Source organism: Lycorma delicatula, chromosome 10 (assembly GCF_047948215.1).
Source record: "Lycorma delicatula isolate Av1 chromosome 10, ASM4794821v1, whole genome shotgun sequence".
Lineage (NCBI taxonomy): Eukaryota > Metazoa > Arthropoda > Insecta > Hemiptera > Fulgoridae > Lycorma > Lycorma delicatula.
The window spans coordinates 3592481-3615303 of record NC_134464.1 but is presented as its reverse complement, the minus strand read 5'-3'; the positions used below and the strand labels follow the sequence as shown (position 1 = coordinate 3615303).

Here is a 22823-nt window from a genome sequence, read left to right as displayed (position 1 = left end):
TAAATCGGCCTCGAAAACCACAACTTCCCATCTGATACAGCAATGGTATGAAACCTCACCCAGCACAGTGTTATCCGGGAGCAAATCATTCAGCAAAATATTAAAAACACAGTCCTTATCACTTACCACACCCTTGCGGGTGAACAAAGCTGACAAGAGAACATTTTTCCTGCGCTTATGCCCAAGAAGTCTGTATATAATGCCCCAAGGATCTCTATTCCCTTGCTCTTGAACAAAGGAACACCAAAAAGTACACTTGGAGGACCTAATCAATGATTCATCATGAGTGTTTATCATACTTAATAGCTTTTAAAATTTTTGATATACTTTTATATGTTTCTTTCATTCCTATCGCATGTGCTCCCATTATAGAAGAAAACTTATTCGAGTTATGTAACAACACTGCCTTTAAGCTTCTTTTTGATGAGTCTATAAATAAACACCGATTATGAATAACATATTCAATCTCCAGTTTAGACATTAGTCCCCTAACACATAGCAGGAACAAGTTAAACAATCTCTTCTAAAGTATTTCAGAAAATTTTCATTTCAATTTATATTTATTGAAATTCTAATATTTTGTTTAATAAATTCCACTCTTTAAGATGTGAACCTAGGAATTCTACATGTCGTTTCAGCAAATACAAGTCACAAATTAGATCACTCAGTTCTGCTTGTGTGAAGTTCAGTATTTGATTCTTCTGGAATGTAATTAATATCTATTGAAGTTGAGGATTCATTGGTTGATCCTTCTGGGGAATCAGAAATTTCTTTCTAAGAAGTTGAAGCAATTGGAATCGGTCAATCAACACAATGAAGTACTGATCTCACAGCTGAACAAACATTTGGGTATGCGACACTGCTTTTATTGTTTGAATTGAAACTAGTAACATTTTTTCAGCAAAAATAGCACTCATAATAATGGTTAGTAGGCTCTTGCCAAATTGTAGGAACACCAAAAGGCAAATGTTCTTTTTCCTTTTAACCACCAGATTAGTTTAATATAGCACTTGATGCATACTACATGTGAAGCATGTATTGTTTCGTCACTTATGAAACAATCTTTATAATACGTGTATGATAAAACCACTACCACAACTAAAGAACACAGCAAGGCATACCAAGAGCTGAACTCATACAAATGAAAATTTCATCACGTTGAATTACTCATTACTTGACTCACTAACATGTTTATACATGTCTGACTTGACATAAAATGACATCACTCAGCTGTTATATATCAAATATAGGTCTACAGCATCCATCACAATATTTATCAGATGTGAATAAGCAAACATACAGATGTGTTAATTTATTTGTATTGTTTGTGCCACGAATGATGGAGCAAATAAATTGAAGGAGTTGTAATTTAAGAACATTACATGATGGGTTGTTTCGGAATACATATTCAGATTCGGCATATAAAATACTATATAGAACACCTACTCCTTTTTCAGTTTCAGATTTTAAGTTGACTAAGCATTATCAGTCATAAAATATTAATCTCATTAGTTTTGAAATGTATCGAAAAGTATCAGACTTTGCCTTATAAAAACAAAAATACTTAACCTACTTAGTTTCTACCTGTCCCCTTTGTTTCTAGTTAACCTACTTGTCCCCTTCTGATGTAACACTTATCCAAGCAATCCTTCCATTGTTGAAAGAATTCTGGTTAAAGTTGTGATGCATGATCTGGCTACTACGGCAGCAAAACAGTGAATCATACACAACATATACGAGTATGATACGCCAATGATCACAATTGGACGTCAATGATCACAATTGACGGTCCTCTTCCTGCACTACAAATGGTTACTGCAATATAAAAGAAGGTCAGATACTTTTAGATCATACCTCGTATTCTTTTTTTTTGTTTTTTTGTAGGAAAAATGTTTCACCATTATCATTGCTCGAACATGATGGAAGTGTTTTAAAAACTATGTTAAAAAAAAAAATTTACCATTAAAAATTTAAAAGAAACGCCCAGAAAACAAAACATGTAATATAAACAGAAAACTATAGTATAAAAAAAAATTAAAACAAAATGAAACCTTAAAGGAGAAATATAAAAACAAACTAGAATATTAAAATAAAGAAAAACAAAAACTTAAAATAAATATTAAAAAATGTGTAAAATATTAGCACCCTGAAGAAATAAAAACACCCGGTCTAAAATTTCTTTATTATTGCACAAGGATTTGACAAAAATTCCTGGGCAATTTAAACTTACGATGCAAGGCTGCATATCATATGCATTCCAAAAGAATGTGCTGCACAGTCAAGCGGCAGTTGCATTGCATGCATACTGTTGCATTTACTGCTGACATCAGATACCCGCGAGTGGCTCTTGTATGTCCTATCTGCAATCGGCAGAGGACGACTTCCTCACGACAAATTTTCCTGTATGAGGAGACCCATGGAACACAGAACCTTTAATGTGCCGGAGTTTGGTATCTACCATAGCAGTCCAGTTATCTTGCCACTTTGCGTAAATAGTGTTTTACACAGTTAACAAAGTTGGATGCAGTAACATGAGCAGTGAAGTATAAGTTGACTACATGCCTCTTTAGTAGCAGCAGTATCTGTACGCTCATTACTCAGAATCCCCATGTGGCTAGGGATCCAGTAGAAAAATCACTTGTGTATTACGATGGCTCAACTCGGAAAATGCATTGTAGATGTCAACAATAGGATGTCTGGAATAAAGATTTTCTAAAAAAGAAAATTTCTAAAAATTTTTTTTATAAAGATTTTATATGAATCACAACACATAACGATATGATGGTATTTAAGATTAATGATATTCAGAGACTTATTTGTAGCATACAATTCAGCAGTAAAAACACTTGTAATACCAGGTAGACCAAACATATAGGTTCGGCCATCAAGAATAAAAGCACAGCCAACGTTATCGTGTTGTTTCGACCCATGTGTGTATACCACTACATCTGGGTTTGCCTTGAAAAGAATATGGTGAAACTTTTGCTGAAAGAAAATAGATGGTGCTGATTCTTTATTGTATTTTGTGAGGCCAAACATAAAATGTATGCGGGAGTGATTGTCCACGGAAGATATGAACACGGATAAATAGGAAAAATAGAAGGTGCAGTAAATATTGGGTACAAATACCTGCAGGTGCAGTAGAATGTGGATGGTCCTCATACCTGCGAAAGTAAGTATTTCCAAGCATTGTGTCAAAAGCCAGGTGATCTGGGTGTCCCTTAAGGCAGCTAAAATAAGATACTAATACTTGGTTCCGTCTATCCCAAAGTGATGTCTCACCGCATTCGACAAGGATGCTCACAACAGGGCTTGATGTAAAGGCACCTGTAGCAAGCCGAAGGAAAGCATGATATACAGGATCTAGCATCTTAAGCACGGTATTAAAGAGGTGCTGAAGAGTAGGTGACACTACCAAACGGGAACGAACCAAGGAATGGTAAAAACGCAACACACATGAGCGATCTGCACTCCAATTGGTATTGCTAAGGACCTGCAGCATATCTAGAAGTCTGGAACACCTCGTTTTCAATTCTTTGATGTGTTTGACCCACGTACGGCGGCTATAAAAAAATAAGCCTAAAAATCTGATAGAAGAAGAGATAGCAATTAGCTCTTCACCAAGAAAGAATTGCGGAATGAAGGGGTCCTGCAGGTGAGAAAAAGCTACACATCTTGTCTTCTCAGGTGAAAATGTGAAGCCTTGGTTTCAAGGTTAAACCTTGAACCAAGCTTTAAGGTGAGTTACAGTGTACTGTAGTAGTCTCTCTGCCATGGAAGTTGAATGAGATGCAACATATATAGCAAAATCATCAACAAATAAAGAACAAGAAACAGGTGTGTTTGCACACATTTAGTAATAATGTTGATGGCTATAGTGAAATAAGGTGGTACTTAATACACTTCCTTGAGGCACTCCATTCTCCAAGACGATGCTACCGGAAAATCTCCAACACGAACATGGAAACTTCGGTCATTTAAAAAACCCTTAAGAAAAGCCAGCATATTCCTTTGGACTTCCCATTCGTTGAGGGTGCGTAGAATACCATGCCGCTAAGCCGTGTCAAACACCTTGCTGATATCAGATGAGGCGCTGGCGTAATAGGAAAGCGTGTTGAATAGACATCTCTAATGACACTAAATGGTCAGTGGAGGATCATCCTTGTTGGAAACCACACTATTCTGGAGACAAAAAACCATGTTTATCTAAGAACAATGCAAGTCTGCGGTTCACCATTCTCTCCATCACTTTGCATAAGATGCTAGTCAAGGAGATAGGACGGTAGGTTGAGGAACTTGCTTGGTCCTTACCAGGTTTAAGAACCAGTACGACAACGGCTTCAGACCAGATGGGTGAGAAGACTTGTGCAAAGAACAAACCATTATAAATGCTCAATAGGTGTTGTAATGCCAATTGAGGAAGGTGTGACAGCATAGAGATGAATGTTGTCAAGCCCAGGGGAGGTATCCCGTGAGTTTTTAAGGGTGTGTGACAACTCAGTGAAAGAGAACGGAGCATTTAATTCACCAACTGTATCACCAGTGTTGAACGATAATACTTCCATATGTATCGTATACCTTTTAAATTCGTTACTATATGATGAAGTGAGAGATACCGAGTGGAAAGAATTTGCTACGGTATTAGCCACTGCAGAAGATGATCTGAGTTCTCCTTCAGTTAGAAGCTCAAGAACAGATTCAAATGATCCACAAATTGATAATACACAGTAGATGAGGGAGTAGTGCATGAAATGGTGTCCACGTATTTCCTCCTAGCATCCAAGAATACTTGACAACATACCACTCTGGCTTTACGGTACAAATCTAGATTCTCATACTGCAATTAAATTTACGCAGCGCCTGTCATCGTCTGATAATAGCGATTTTGCAATCATCAGTCCACCAAGGAACAGAAGGATATCTAGGGTTTCCTGATATTTGTGGGATATACCTTTTAGCAGCCTCAAGTATCACAGATGTAATAGAGGAAAGCTGATTGATTAAGGACACCCATGCTACTGTCGTACTGTGATGGGAAGGCGTCATGGTAACTATTCCAATTCACCTTTTCAACAATCGCATCTCTGTGGCATTCTCATCACCTTGCGGTTGACATTAAAAGCAATAATAATTGAGCTGTGATTACTGCCATGAAAGTCATCACAAACGACCAATTAAGACAAAGGAATAAACTCGGCGAGCACAAGGAAAGGTCGATGTTGGATAATGTACCAGATAAGGACATGAATGTGTGTGACCATCATTCAGTAGACAAAGGTCCAAGTCTTGTCTCACCATGCTTATCATATTTCCTCAAGAGGAGCAGAAAGTCAGGCCCCAGAAAATATGGTGGGCACTGAAGTCTACTATTAACGACAGCAATGAGATTTGCGCAAGGAGATTTGAAATTTCTAGAGCATTGAACTCAGTTTGGCAAGAAATACAAACTGCAGACATGCAGTTTGAAGGGTATAGAGACCTTCACAGCAACAGCAGGAATAAGAGTAGCTAGTGGTATCCTCATAGCTAACACCTCATTCCACAGGAAAATAGCAACTCCACCACTCTCTCTACTGTGTATTTAACAGTCTTACCTCTCACAGAAATAGCCTCCGAACGTTATTGCATCTCACTGTAAGAGATGCGTTTCTTGGAAGCACATGATTAGTGGTTCATATGTGCACGCCAATATTCTAATATCCTCAAAATAATGTTCATAAGTACAGTTTATAGGTACAGAAATTCAGAAAAATATATAAGATTAGTTGTATGTGATCCGGCTTTCTTCTTCATAGTTTTGATGGCAAGTTTTAGGCAGTTCCTCAACCATATCCTCCAGTATACGAGGTGATAGAAGAGGGGGTTTTGATGAATGGGATGTCATAGATGACATCCCATTGGGTATAAATAATCGTACCTGACCCGACAGGTAATCCACTTTAACCAGCTCTGGTGGTACCGGAAAACTAAATGTAAGTATAAGAGATGGTGTTGGTTCTTCCGACCTGCTCTGCCGTCTCATGATACGATTCACACCTATTACTTCTTGAGGTCAAAGTAATCAGTAATTTCTGTTACATCCAGCTCCAGAAGGTCTCTGCAAAAAATTACTCCCCGACTAGTATTCAAAGTTTTGTGGTACATCGTACTGACGTGTATACCATCCATGTTAGTAATGCGTAAGAGAGACCTGCTCTGCTCATTGTTATGAGTTTCAACCAATATTGATCCATCTCTTAATTTTTTGATGTTCTTCAGTGAGCCACATGATCCTGTTACAACCTTGTTGATCAGGAAGGGCGAGATCTTTTGATCAGGAAGGGTGCCACCTTCCTGAATACTTCATATAACAACAAATCTAATATTTTTAACCGGTGGATGGTCTGCTTCACAATTCGCATTGTTAACTCCACTACTCGTTGTCAGACAAAGCTGATCAAGGCCTTTACACAAGACTGGATTTGGTGTTGTTTGTTCAGATGGACCAACAACCATCATGGAAGTAGGCCTGTAATTTTGGTCCCACGAGTACTGGCGATATAAAGGACCACTCCAGCAGAGCGCACGTGTACTGAAGCTAGAGCTAAATACAACTGGGTTCACCTACATGCTCAGAGGACATCGTTTGAGACTCACTACGCAGAGCCAATCACCCATCAGCACAACAGTTCCCACCTTGGGTTACGGTTGCGCTTCGTAAGGTGTCGCAACATCACTGAGTGTATGTGTAAGAAGAAACAGTGTAGAATGTTGTAATGTAGTTGTGTAAGGATATATGTTGTAAACTGTGTAGTGTTCTTGGTGTAGAGTATGTGTACAGTAAAGTGTTCTGCAGCTCAGTGTGTAGTAGGAAGAAAAACTGCAGAGACTAGGCACGTGGGGACGCCAACCCGCAAAGTCTTAAAGAATAAGATTCCCCGTCACAGAGCATACCTCGTATTATAATCATTTCAGGTAATACCTTAAAGGTATTTTATGTAAAATCTGATTGGCAATTGTCAAGATCAATTAAATAATGGTTACACTTATGGTAGGTATTAAAGCAAGTCTATTTTAAATAGTTCAGTGTGTTCTGAATTTACCTGTTCATTCAGATGTTTTTGCTTATATTTACAAATATAATATTTTTCTAAATATTTAACATTATTATTATTTCATTCTAACATTTCTCGGTTATTCTCCATTATGTTATCAAATGTTCATATGTATTGGCAAAAATTATTGCACTAAATATGAGTAATTTAAAATATAATTAGAATGGTGACAAGAAAAATATTTAATTATTTTAAGCAAATGAAATTCAAATAGCAATAAAATAAATGTTAATTCGTTAGAATTAACATTTATGTACTTATAGAAGTTTATAATAGATCTAATAAGTTCTTTAGATGTAAAAATAAATATTAATGAAAATGAAATAACAGTAACTGGAAATTTTAGAAAACCAATAAAAAATCTCTAAAATAATGCATAAAAAGTCAACTACTTTTGGTCACACAAAATAAATACATATTATGATGCGGTAAACAAAGTGTATTGATACGCATAGTATAATGTAAAATAAAATTGGTCATGAGTTAAATTTACAGCAAAATCAAAATGAATATAAAGGTATTTTTATAGAAATAAATAAAAATTATTTAAAAAAATAAATTTTTTAATTCCATTTAAAACAAGAAACATAAATTTAGAAGATATTTATCAACAATTGTATTAATAAAATGACATATAAGTCAACATACATAAGTTGTAATCAACAGTAATTAATATTATTACCAGATGTAGACCAGTAAATAAAACTAGTCTGCAAATTAGAAAAAAGAATTCAGAACAGAAACACCAATAAGTGAATTTTAATCTATTTTGTGCAGTGAATCTGAAAATCAAGTCACGTTTTCACCATTACCTACTCACACTTTTTTGTTATACATCCTTCAAGTATTGTTATTGTTTTTTTTTCTTTTATATAAGTTAACTCTCAGATCTGAACAGCAGAATACATAAAATATAACATCACTCAAACATAATGCTCAAAATATAGTTCCTTCTGTATTACTAAACTATTTTCAAATGTAATTTGTATCAATAAAATTTGTCAACCCTTTCATTTTATAATCCTGTATATTATAACAGAACTATTTACTACTGATGCAGGCCAAAAATTAAGTTCCTATAAAATAGGAATATTTGGCAAAAGTAATTTTAAAAAACAGAATAACATAATATACATTTATGAACAATAATTAAGACACTGTAATAAACATACTTATTTATGTCCAATTTGACTATCTCTCCAGAGCGCCTAACGATAAATCCATTATTAAAATAAACACATTTGACCTGAAAAAAAAAAAATAAAAAACTTACAACTATTTACTGAAAATTAGAAAATGCATTTGCTTACAAACGACATTCATCGTAATGTACTTTTTACAATAAATGCTGCAATGATCCTCATCTATTAACACGGGTTAAATTGTTCACTAACAAAAGTTAATTTTTAAAATACAATTTGATTCGCTAATCAGCTCTTAGAATAAGCAAAGAAGTTCTAATAATTCATTTTTTATATTAATTTTTTCTGGGCTTAGGAAGTAACCGATGACCACAACAGGAACTTAGAATGCACATTTTTACTTACATTTCAAATAAAAGTACTAATGTAATGTTATTATATGAGGTCTGCAAATAAAGTAATAAGACTAGTTTTTCTGGCAACCAAAGTGGTAACACTGTAAAGTTACTAGTAAACATAAGATTATATGAACAGCTGATTTATATTAGGTATTAATATTTTTTAGTTTATTTTACCGCATGAGATGTAAACAAACTTTTTGTGAAACAAGTTTTTGTTGTGCGTTACAAAAATGAGTGATACTAATTATAACAATGTTGTGCAATCAAGATTTGTGTTAAACTCTGTGAGAATGCTACTGAAACTTTTTCAAATTGAAAACGTCGTATGGAGAAGATGAGCCCAAGTTTTTTGGTGGTTTAAAGCATTTTTCAGACGGCCGGGAATCAGTTGCAGTCAAACCACATTTTGGAAGACCGTTAACATCTAAAAGTGACAACAATGTTGGATGAATCAGAGACTTGATACGATACGACCGGCAATTAACTGTCAGAATGACTGCAGAACAATTGAATTTGAACCATATTATAGTCTATCATATCTTGACTAACGAATTGGACATGAAAAAATGTTCAAAATTGGTCCCAAAAAACCTTACTGTTGAAGAAAAACAATAAAGTGGAAGTGTGCTGCCATTTTCTAGGGCGAATTGAAACTGATCCTGATTTTCTAAAAAATGTTATTACTGGTGATGAATCTTGATATTTGAGTACGACCAAGAAACAAAACACCAGAGCAAGGGGTGGCCTACTTCAAACTTACCACATCCCAAAAAAGCAAAAATGAGCAAATCAAAACCGTGCTAATTTGTTTCTTCGATAGCAATGATATTGTCCATAAGGGGTTTTTGCCTACAGGACAGATTGTAAATCAATAAGTTTACCGAGAAATTCTTGAAAGACTACAGAAAAGAGTTGCCCGTGTGAGACCAGCTGTCAGAGAACTGGATGCTGCTGCATCATGACAATGCACCTTGCCATACAGCACTCTCAATTAATGAGCTTTTGACAAAGAACATTCCTGTAGTTCCTCAACCACGTTATTCACCTGTCTTGAATCCCTGCAACTTTCTCTTGTTTCTGACTTTGAAAAAACACCTCAGAGGGCCCAATTTGGAACAGTAGTAAACATTAAAAAAAAATCTAACTGACAATCTGAAGGATATTCCGGTTTCTGTGTTCCAACACTGCTATGAAGAGTAGGAAAACCATTTGAATCTTTGCATGGTTTCCTAAGGGAACTATTTTGAAGGTGATAGAGTCCATGTATAATTGAATTGGATTGTAAATAAAAAGTTTTTTTGAACCGGTCTCATTATACTTTATTGACAGACCTTGTATGATGAATGCATTTTGAGATCGGTACCAAAACAAATGTAAGAATTTAACTTTATTTTGTTATTTCTTTTTTAGATTATATACCTCACCTTTCAGCCATTGTATAACTATGAGGAAATATTGCAATTAAAAACTTTTATTACAAAAACTTGTTACTTGATGCTATTTCTCGAAATAATCATTGCCAACACTGAGACACCTGACGTAGTGATCCAAGAGTATCAAAATACTTTCCTGCAATCAGTCCGATTAACTGGTTCTATGACAGCATCTTTAGTTTATTGTCAATTGCCATACAGAAAATTCCTCCAATTTTCTCTACCTAAGCTGAAAATATGATAAGCTTAAATGAAAACATACCATCAGAGCAAAGAGATTCTAATGCAGAAGCCTACTCATAGATGTCTGGTCTTTTATCAATACTGTACCTGACATGCACAAATCCAGTACAGGCTAAATTTTACAGTTTTGCAAGGAAACGTACCAGAAATATCCAGAAAAATTAAAAATAAATTCCCAATCCTGGATGGTGATCAGACAATTTGAAAAATGTTATTTTATCAAGTTTTTGTTGATCAAGGGTCACAAGAATAATCCTTATCACAAATTTTTATTCTAACATTCTGAATCGTTTTACACAGACTAAATAGAATTTTTACTCATCGCATTAATGCTTTATACCTTGTTTCCGTGAATTTCATTGGTATTATGGTTTTACATACAAAAATTATTGTAGCTTGAATTAAAAATTTGGCAGAAATACTGGTCAATTCAATAATTTTAAAACATTACAACTATTAGCGCATAAATGACCATAGGCATGTGTAACAAATGGTGAACAGAGAATATCATCCAAACTTTACAGTAAGATTCAAGTCTCACAGATATGCTCAATTTCCAATAAAAAATATACTGAACTGTTATTTGCTACAAGATGTTTTCATAATAACATCAGATCAATTAACAGTAACAAACCGATAATGAAAGCAGGTCTGATCAGAAACACCTGTAACATTTTATTTAAAAAAGAAACTGATCAAATAATTTTTTAATAAATTTATATTTTTTACTTAACCTTTAAAACAACTTATTATTTTAAGAAAACAAAATATTTTTTTGAACAGATTATTTTTAGTATAATTACTTAATTAATAGTAATACTAACCTGCAGAGTATAATAAGACTTTCTTAAAATTTTTACAGCATTTGTAAGCACATTTCTTCTTGCACTATCATTGCTGAAACTTACTTCCGTAGCGATCGTGAAATGATTGAATCCAACTTTTGCTACCCTGTAAATAATAAAACACAATTATTAAAAAAGCATATAATAAAGTAGTAAAAGAAATTATTTATCAACATAGTACTGCACAAATAAGCAGTACGTACTGAACTCTACTACTCATTGCATTATATTTTTGCCCATAAATCTGAAGCTGAATACTCAATTAATGCACACAATAAAGAACAAAAATGGCGATTTTGATTTCTTTTTTCTGTTAATGTATGCAATTTCCTGTTATTGCTACAATTTGTTATAATGAAAAAAAGCTAAAGAAAAGTTCAATTTAATATGAACTTCATACACAGGCAGAATGCACAAAAAAAATTCTAAATAAATGCTAATTTTTCTCATAGTCCTCACTCGATTATTAAATAACCTTTTTCCAATTATTAGATATACTTCAAGTAATAAATATTTTAATTGTAAATCGTTACATGTAAAAATGACAAAATTGCTATTATATTCATTTTGATATGTTGAATATGAAATCGTGTAAAAGTTCTCATTAACAGCCAAAATGAACATTTTAAACAGAAAATTTGGTAAGTTTCTAGAAAAGAATTATTTTTGTCAGTTGTCATTTAGGCTGAAGAAGAATTAATATTTTCTCATAATTTGTACATATAATTACTTTTGTAAACATTACCGGCGGCAATATTTTCTAAATAATTTACTCTTACTTATTATAACTGCAAATTCACCTTAACTGTATTATTGCATGTATGTAGTAGGTTATTCATAAATTAACCTCCAGTTGGATGTTATAAATTGCTTTCCAAAGCAATATAGTGCACGTGCAATACACATCAGTTAAGCTTAAATTTTATCAGACACATACAGTTGGTCACCATTTTGTTCTGTGTCACTCAAGTAGTACGTGGTGAATATGGAGGCGATTATTGCAACTCCAGCCAGTTCTGCAGTACGTAACGTCATTAGTTTTTGTATGCAGAATATATCTCTACCCAACGTCTATTGTCACTATGAAAAGCTTACAGTAATAATGTAATGAATGATGGATCTGTCAGAGAATGGTGCAGGAAATTCAGGGAAAGGGTGAACTAATGTGTACGACAAGGAAGGAAGAAGGCAACATCATTCCATTATGAATGTTGAACTTTTTGAAAATATTAAAAATGCAGTTCATGATAAATGCAGCTTCACAATTACTGAACATTTTTCTTAAATTTCAAGGTGCACTCTTTACAGCATTGTACAAGACAAATTGGGTTTTTATGAATGTTATGCACAAAATGAAGTGAAAGGCACTGACTTTTCTTCAGCAGTACCAGAATAAAGAAAGTTAATTTCTTGATAATATTGTTACTGGGGAAAAGACATGAATTCAGTTCATCAGTACAGAAACAAAAGCACAATTTAAACAGCACATGCTAAACAGGCCTAAAAAATTCAAACTGAAAAATTATGGTTATCATGTGTCAAGGCTGTGAAGTACAACAAAAACCAAATATTTTTATTACGATATGTTGACAAAACTTAGGAGAGCGACACAGAATAAATGCCGAGGAATGCAAGCAAAGGGAATTGTTTCTTTTGCATGACAATACATGGTTTCTATGCCTTAGCGTGCAATAAAGGTGTACTAAACAAGTATAAATGGCAAATTTTTTACTACTTCTCTCTCAGCCCTAATTTGGCACCATCTGATTTTCATCTGTTCAAAAAATTAAGAAAGGGCAGGCTACTCAACACTTCAAATGCAATGAACTCAAAAATGGAGTCAATAAATGGAAGAGTACATTGGCACCTTGAAATTGTTATGATTCTTTGAAGAGGGAGTAGCCAATGTAACAATCAGCGATTGAACTTGGACAAGGACTAATTTAAGAAGTAATATAAGTACATATATAAAACTTTGTATTTGGTAAATTTTTCACTCAACATGAGGGTTAATTTATAAATAGCTCTCATATTTATGTATTTCAAGGATGGTTTGATGTTATGTGAATTGCATTGTTTTAATGTCAAGCTTTCTATGTATTCGTAATTTCATTACATTATTTGTAATTTTAATTTAATGAATAATATATTGTGAGGTTATTTTATACAATTTTTTTTTCCATTATAAATCATGAATATATAATCAAAATAATATATCCGTAATAAAATGCTATAATATTATCTAACAATTCTGGTTATTCCCATACACATATTACAAAATGTCACAGTAGAATTCACACTCATCCTTCCAACATTGCTGATTATTGTCATCTTCAGATCATAACTGTAAACTTGACTTTATAGACTGTGATGGCCACGGAAATGAAAGCGAGGTTACTAAAATTTGTTCAAAGCTCCTGGGACCATGTATTTGAATGGTTCAGTAATCTCAGTGTCATGATAAACTTCATGTCCACTCGATGGTTGTTTTTGAAACAGAAAGACAGGATTATAGAATTGTGATTTTATCATTACAAAAAAAGGAGACAGGAATCAAAAGAGCAAAAAATTCTTTGTGAAATGACGACTAATAAGTCTGTGGACACTGATCATAATCGGTACATAGATTTCAAAATCAAAAGTATAGGACAAACCTTTACATAGCATCTAATAATACAATAAAACACCATAATAAAGGATTATCAGTGTCAGATTAACATCATAAATTACTAAATTAAAATAACTACTACTTCAAACATATACTTTCAACATTTTTCCATAAACAATAATGAATGGTTATAATTATTACAAGTTTATTAATTTACAACTGAATACGACTTTTATGTTTTTAAATTACAAGAAAACAATATAATTATTTATTTTTCAGTACACAGAGATTTCTTTAAGTTATCAATGATCTTTATTATTACAACATGACTAAATCTGCCTCTTACTAGTTCAATGAATGAAAATAACTCTTAAAAAAAACAATAGTACATCATCATGCATAAAAAATAAAAGAATTTCTGAAAAAAAATTTTTTTTCAAGTGTCTGTCGTGAGTAAATTTAAGCACAAATTTTCAAATCTATATTTTTTTCCGGATTACCCACAAAATCACTTCTTTAACATCTTAATACTTTCTACCTGTCCAACAAACAAATCTTCTGAATTCTCACACCCAACGCTAAACAATAACACATTATACTACTTTATTAGCAAATGTAAAAAAATCAAACATATCCATCTTCTTATAGTTAATATATGTTTACAATTTCTAAAAAAAATTAATATCATTATAGTGTGATCAAATACGAGACACAACTTTCATGCAATACAAGACATAAATGATAAAAAAAATTCTTCCTCCACACGGATAACTTTAATCATTTTAACTTTCTGGATGACCAGAACTGTACTGTGTCCAACGTTATTCATGTATATATTAATAGCCATAAAACTTTAATAATTGTATTATAACTTGACCTAATACCACGTAATAACTAGCTCTCCAAAAAACAATAACAAAACATCTAGTACAAGATTTACTATAGAAAGTGAGAAGTGAAGTGATTACATGTTACCTTATTCAAAGCCAAAATACTGTTAGATATCAGCACAACCAAGCTCACAAACTTGTGATATTTAGTCCTACAAAAGACACCATTCTGTTCACAGGGACTGGGCTGTACAGTGAACATCATTAATTTCACAGAAAACAATTCTGACTGGTGCCTCTTGTACCTCGTGCTTTATATAAGCTAGATCCACAGGAAAAAAAAGTTAATGTATGTATTCCTTTTTGTTGTGAAACGAATGAATTACATCCACTGCTTTGACTCAGTTGAAGGAAGAACTATTCACAATATATTTTAACAATTAATGTTTTTTTTTTTTTTTTTTTTACTGTTGGCAGCTGCATGTTGCAATTGTAACAGAGTCACCTATGCTACTGGCCACCTGTTGTTACCACACTGTAACCTTTCATTCCCATTTATGATTACCACACACTTAACTAAATGTACACTATTTAATTTGAAGACAATCCACTGAACTTCACAACAGTCTATTTTCCTATAAATAATTGTTACTTAATAAGCAAAATTATGCAGTTGTTATATTCTGGTTCAAGAAACATTTATAAATTCTAAGAATAGCTATAAGTAATCAGATGTTTCTGTTAAAAGCAATTTGTTAACGTTTTAACTTTTACTTCCTTATAAAATTAGAGACAAAATGTTTTATCTCGCATCAGAAATAATATTCAATCAAGAAAAATATTGTAAAATATTATTTTAAATTAATTATATCTTTCTTTTATAATTACATATGTAAGAACTAAATATATAATTATATGAACAAGTCTACAATAAAAAAATTTGACTTTTCAATTGCTTCTAAAAAAAAGAGAAACTTTTTATTTTACAAAAATAAAATATATATACCATCTGTTTTTAAAGGTAAGTACAATTTTCGGTCATAATTTTAGTGATTTTTAAATACAAACTAGTGTCATTATACAAAATCAACATATTAAGTTTAAAATTTTGTCTTAACCCTTCAAGCCGGTATTTAAATTTTTAAAGCCCTACCTTACTGCCGGTAATTTAAATACCCAACCAGCAGCTGTATTACAGTACTAAAAGTAAACAATTATAGCTTCAAAATTATTACACCAATTTAAACCAAATTTTCAGCAGAAGAATCATCCACTTTTTCCCCATCTCCAATCTATGTCTTTTCTTTTACGCTTCACTTGTATATCAATATCATCATCACTATCCCACTTCTCTGTTCAGAATCTTCTTTATTTTCATTACGATTTTCTGGCACAAAATTTCCATCACTTTCGTCACTATCAAATATTCTAATGTTACTGTCACACGTCTCATCTAAACATTCAATAATTTGTTACGATGTAAGATTACGCGACGTGCTTGACCCGGCCATTTTCATTTACTCATAGCTGATGCAACTGACTGAAAGAAGAGCATTCAACTTCGTAGAACAAAATCGTATTTCATCACCGATATGCAATCCTACGCAGTTATAAAAACACGGAGGGGAAGAACGAAGCCTCGTGATAACACAGAGCCAGTTATTCAAATAAACATTACGAGATGGCAGTGTTATAAAGTTTTGAAGCAAGCAGTGCACGCTGCGAGACTGCCACATCCACCCGCCGATACATACAACTTAACATGTGCGTGACATTCACGTGCTCCCTGCCTGAAGGGTTAAAATAATAATAAGCTCTCCTATATTTACGTTAGGAATTTCTTCAGATTTTAAAAATATATATAGCAAGAGAAGTAGGAATTAAAACATGAAAAAATCAAACGATTAAAATCTCAGTCAAAGAGGGAAGATCATCAGTAATATTTAATTTCAACACAACAAGGAAATGAATATATTGACAAGGTTTAAAAAAATAAGTTTTTCTGTTATATTCAATAAGATGTGTCATATAGTATTCTTTGCAGATTTTTAATCTACAAACCAAAATCTAATGGAAGGTAGAGTATGTATCAATATAGATTTAAAAAAAACCTGATTTTTAAGGAATTATATAGCCTACAGAATGATATTACCTTATTTAATACCTGCTTTTCTTTAAGTTTCCAGCAGAAATTCAGCAAGCATATTCTGGCTCCATTTTTCACGGTAGCATGTTGCCACCATATATCCTGGTGAAAGTGTTCATCAAGCTCATCAATTATATTGTCAAGGGTAGATGGAAATAAGTTCAAAAGTGAATGCAACATGTTTATTTTTCAGGACATATCACATCCCAGCTTCAAGTTCACTTCCCGATTCTACATAATTCTCAGGCTTCTTTTTGATCAGAAATAATTTAACAATATTTTGAATCGATACAAATTCTGCTTTCTCAGATACATTTAAACTCTTCTCAAAATCTGAATTCTTCATTAGTTTATGTATTTGTGGTCCTACAAATATTCCTTCTTTGATTTTTGACTTGGTAATCCAGAGAAACTTGTTAACATATAAGAACCTTGGCCATTATGATCTATTGCTTTGACAAAATTTTTCATGAAACCAAGTTTTATGTCTAATAAACACATATGCCAAGAATACTTTTCATCCTACATTATTATTGGTAAAATTTTATATTGTCATACATCTCCTTCATTTATGCTGAATAAGCAAGAGGAATTGATGGTTTCTCACTTCCACTATGAAGGAGAATGGGTTTCAAACTTGTTTTAGAGGACTCTACGTACAATCTCCATTCTGTAGATTATGATGCTGTGCTAATAAATCCAAGAATTTAAATCATTGCAGCACACTATATGCCTAGTATGGGGAAAAAAATATATTTCAATGCTACTTTCAAGGAGGTATAAATTTTATATTATAATTTAACAATTTCAGAGTAAAACAAAGATTTTTACTATTTTTTTTACAGCTTAAACTTAATTCATATTATAAAGCATTTAAAAAAATAGAAAACAAATACACCCATACTTACAAACATAAGCTAACATCCACACTTGTACAATATAAAAATATTAAATTAATACATAGTTACCATATGTTTTTGTTTCTATCAGAGGAATTTGTATATTCTACAGGTTGTTTACACCATGCTCCAGCAATTTTTAATGAATCTAACAGACTATTATCTCCATCAATTAAATGTACATTGATAATCTTATGTCCAAACGGGCCCAGTAAATGTTTAACAGAATTGAGAGTAATTCCTGATAGATCGTAAAAACTTGTTACTTCTTCAGTAGGTTTTTGTTTCTTATCTTTCTTTATATCAAGGGACGAAGAATCAGAATGTTTTTCTTTATCATCATTTTCCGGTCGATTACTTGTATTTCTGTCAGCTTTTATACCTACATCTGAACTAGAATTATTATCGCTGTTTGAATTATCCTGTGCAGGAGATTGCTTTATAGGTTTATCTGAATTTTTTTTATAATTTTTATCAGTTTGAATTGAGGATCTATCACTAACTCCAGTTTTAATATTACATTTGTTTTCCTTAGGTGCAACACTACATTTATCAGTTGTTGATTCTGACACAGAAGACTGATCACTAATATTAATTTCATCTGGTTTTTTGTTTGTATCACACTTTGAATTATTTTTAACTGATTTTTTCTCACCAAGATTAATTTCATTTGAAGAATCTAAACCCAGTTTACCAGTGGTTTTCTTCAAATCATATTTATTATTGTTGCTCTGCTTATTGTTACTTCTGCACTTATTTTCTTGCTGTGAAGTAACCCTTCCGACCATAAAACTTCTGCCACTTGAATCGCTATTATTTATCGGTTCTAAATTAGAATGCCCCTGTGGACTATTCTTGAGATCATGATTCTTCCATTCATCAGAGCCAGGTACCCTAAATCTATTTGTTTGATGAGATGGAGAAACATATTTATTTTTATTATTATCATAATCTGTAGATAATGTATTTTTATTACCTTGTGAATTCGAGTTTTTATCATACTTTTGTCCAACATCCAAATTGGTACGTTTTATGATTTTTCGTTCATTAGTATTCCGGGCATCCAGTTGATCATCATGAGATCTTTTATAATCAACATGACGTACTTCATCCAATGAAAATGACCGATTATCAAATACGGTAGTTCTATCGTTAGTATATACTTTTCGATCTGTTTTAGGTATATATAAATTAGATGATTTTATAAAACTATCTGACCAAATACTCTGTTCCTTATCACTTTTATCTAATATACTAACGGTTTTATTTTCAAAAGATATGTCTTGATTCGATGTGTTTGAAAATGAATTGAAATAAGAAACGGATGAATTTCTAAAACTATCAGACCAAATATTTTGTTGTATTTCATAAACAGATTTCTTGGGTTCTTTTCGAGCAGATGGGACTCTACGGTATGACCCAAATGAATTATTAATTGTAGAACATGAAGAAAAATAATTTCTAGAGTTATGATGATCAGATTTGTTATTAAAAGTTTTATTTTGATCCATTTGTTGAGTTTGTATGTAATTCTTATCAAATTTATTAAAGTTATCTTTATTAGAGACATTCTCTTGCAAACAAATACTTCTATCCAATTTCAAATCTGAATTTGAAGATCCATAATCTTCATTTTTAAAATTACCAGCTACATCATAGTTATCTCTTTTGATCTGGTCAATTTTCCTTGATGATGAAAAATCACTATCCTTTTTACCATAATCTTTATTTTCAAAATAATCTGTTACGTCACTATCCTTTCTGCTATAACTATCTCTCTCCATCTCATCAATTTTCCATGATGTTGGAAAATCGTTAACTATTCCGCAACCATAATTATTTTTTTTCATCCAATCAAGTTTCCAAGATGATGAAAAATCACTATCCTTTTCAACATGACCTTTATTTTTAAAATAATTTGTTTCATCATTATCTTTTCTGTTACAACTATCTCTTCTCATGCGATCAATTTCCCACGATGATGAAAAACTGCTATCCGTTCCATTGTAATCATCTCTTCTCATCCGATCACATTTCCACGATGATGAAAAATCACTATCCTTTTTACCATAATCTTTATTTTTAAAATAATGAGTTATATCTTTCCTATTATAACTATCTCTTCTCATATGATCAATTTTCCATGATGGATAACTGCTATCCATTTTACCGAGATTAGAATCATTAATACGCGATGCACTACTCCAAGAATAGGTGGTTCTATTCATTTCTGTATCAGAGTCAAACTGGTTATGATCATCATATTTATTATGACTTATAAGATCATTTTTATTATTATAATTAATATTTCTTACTTCAACAACCGGTCGAATACTGAAATAACTGTTATCGATGGTTTCATCATGTGTAAATGTTTTACATGAAGGTGAACAGAAATCCAAATTGTCACTACTTTCCATAGAAAAAGAAAAATCACGACCGATTTTATCAAAATTCTTCTCTTCATTTCTTTTAATTATATCTCCTGGCTTAAATGACTTATATGAAGAAAAGTAATTTCTATCGACGTTATAATCATCTTTTAAATAGTGCGATGAATTATGCTGTCTAGGAAAAAAACTCTCTTCATCTATTCTTCTTACTTTATTAGGCAATGTGTGCGAAGATAAATAATTTTTATCAGGATTATAATCATCTTTTGAAAACTGTGAAGAATTAAGCTGTCTGGTAGCAAAATTGTTTTCATTGATTCTTCTTGCTTTGTTGTACGACATTTGAGATCCTTGACTGCAATCTGCTGAACGCTTTAAACCTTTAAAACAAAATGTAAAATACATATTTATTTTTTTTTTTTAAAATATTTACAATCACTATTAATTTTTTTAATAACAGTTTCAGCAGAAGTCTTCTAATTAAATCATTCAGCATTATTATTTCTTCTGAATAAAAAAAAAAAAAATAAATGATATTTTATATTAATTTATTAGATCAAAATTTCAAAGTGGAATAAACTCAAATCTGGGCTTAATTAGTGTCATAAACACTAATTATGGAAATCCCATAAAAATCATTAACTACAATTTTTAAAATTATAGTTAACGATTTAAACCATCGTTAATTTAACAATGATGTCAATTAATTGTTATTAACATTAATTAAACGATTAATATCGTCTCATTATTTATGGAAATCCTATTATATCCAATTCTTATGGAAAACAAAATAAAAGCAGCTTCTATTGGCAAATATACCACCTCTACATTGACTGAAGAAACAAGCTGTATTAAGTAAATACAAACATTGTCAACCACAATAATTTCACACTTCTTAACCAAATTCTTGGTCGCTCTCTTTAAAAACAGTTTGCATAAGAGCCCAGCAGCTTCAGAATGAAATGAGTAACTTGTATGTTAAGTGGGTGTCATGCTCTCACACTACCAACTATAAAGATAGGACATTTAATTAGTAATTTCAGAAACATATTATCTTTAATTTTGCTAATTTTAATAGTATTAATATTTACTTCTTTTTGTGTAAAAATATTAAAAAAATTCATATCTAAGCCGACTTGTTAACTGACTGATCAACCGACCAGCCTGATATTTATATAATAAATCATTAGATTTAAATAAACAATGTATTATATACAATTAAGGTAAAACATACTAGTATATTGCCTAATGTTTTAACTAAACAAAACAAGTTTTATTTCATAATATTTTTAAAATCTCTTTTTTGCTGAGGTACAATATGGAGTCCCACAATGATCCGTATTGGGAGCCATACTATTCATAATATATGTAAATAGTGTCTGTTCGGCCCTGCTTAAAGGTAATGTATATGCGTTTGCAGATGATACTCCCTTGTGTATCCAGGTGTCCGCAACACCTGGATAGAAGTGGCTGAGGACATGCAATCAGATTTGGACGCACTGCGGTTATGCCTTTCAAATCATTATATGAACTTGAGCATTGAAAAAACTTTGTATATCAACTTCTGCTTAACGGGGAAAATAAAATTGCCGCTTACAATAAAATAAAAATGTAAAAAATGTGTGATAAATAAATCCGACTGTTTAGAATGTAGTGAGATCGAACAACGTGATATTTGTAAATACTTGGGCATTGTGTTAGATAGTGGTCTAACCTGGAAGAATCATATTGCGCTATTAATGCAAAAACTTTTAAGCTATCTTAGGATATTTTATTTTTTAAACAAACTATCCCCAAAAATAACCATGAGAAAACTTTATTTTGCTATTGTGCATATTTGACTAGACTACGGCATCAGCTGTTTGGGAGAAACTTATGTTACAAATTTAGATTCCATAATCAAAATCCAAAAAAAGATTCGTTAGAATGATAAGTAAAAAAAGAACTACGGATCATTCTTTGCCGATATTTCGGGAATTGTCTATATTACCGCTACGTTATTTATATGTTTATAAAGTAATGAAAATTTTCTTTATCAGAAGTGATCATAGGGATAGTATGATAACCGAGTACGAACTTAGAAGTAAAAGGAATGTATATGTCCCCAGAGCAAATAAAACGAGTTATATGAAGTTCTTTTCAAGTACTGCTCCTAGATTGTATAACATACTTCCTAATCATATAAAGACCAGTAGGAACCTAAACACCTTCTTAAAGCTACTAAGACGATGGCTAATTAATATTGATGACGCTGAAAGTATGTTCCATGTAATTACATGATTTATGATTACATATATAATTAATTATAATGCTTTATACTATTAGTCTTAACGTATTAATAAATTTTTTACATATATAACTTAGCGGGTAGCACTGGATGAAAGGTTTATTAGTATACATAAATATTTGACGATGATTAATATTCTCTATACTTAACTGCAAAAAAGATAAGTTTCCACGAGGGTAAATCATGAATTGAACCAAAACTAATCCTCCTATATAAGATAAAACTGTTTACTTTTCCCCTTACTCTAACTAAAAAGATTAATAGAAAAGGGATGGTGCCACAAAACGGGCAAGACCCTTGTGGAGACCTAATCTTTCATCTTTTACAAATAATATAAATTAAGTATAATTAAGTTAAGTAATAAATATTAAATTGTCTTATAAAACAATGTTAAATTAAGTATGATTAAGTTAAGTAATATTATAATTAGTATTAGGATTACTCCATTAATTATTAATTCTGTAAAAGTGAAATAAAAAAAAAAAAAAAAAATCTTTGTAGT

General features: G+C 31.9%; 1 protein-coding gene across 2 annotated transcripts in view; it reads right to left on the bottom strand.

Annotated features, from left to right (window-relative positions):
- LOC142331827 (uncharacterized) overlaps positions 1–22823 on the bottom strand; it is a 53942-nt gene that overhangs the window by 7409 nt on the left and 23710 nt on the right. For both annotated transcript variants that reach the window (XM_075377970.1, XM_075377969.1), the window contains 3 exons: positions 17711–20414; positions 11138–11264; positions 8267–8340 (listed from right to left, as the gene is read on the bottom strand). In XM_075377970.1, the coding sequence (XP_075234085.1) occupies positions 8267–8340; positions 11138–11264; positions 17711–20414 (2905 nt within the window). The remainder of the gene's footprint in view (positions 1–8266; positions 8341–11137; positions 11265–17710; positions 20415–22823) is intronic.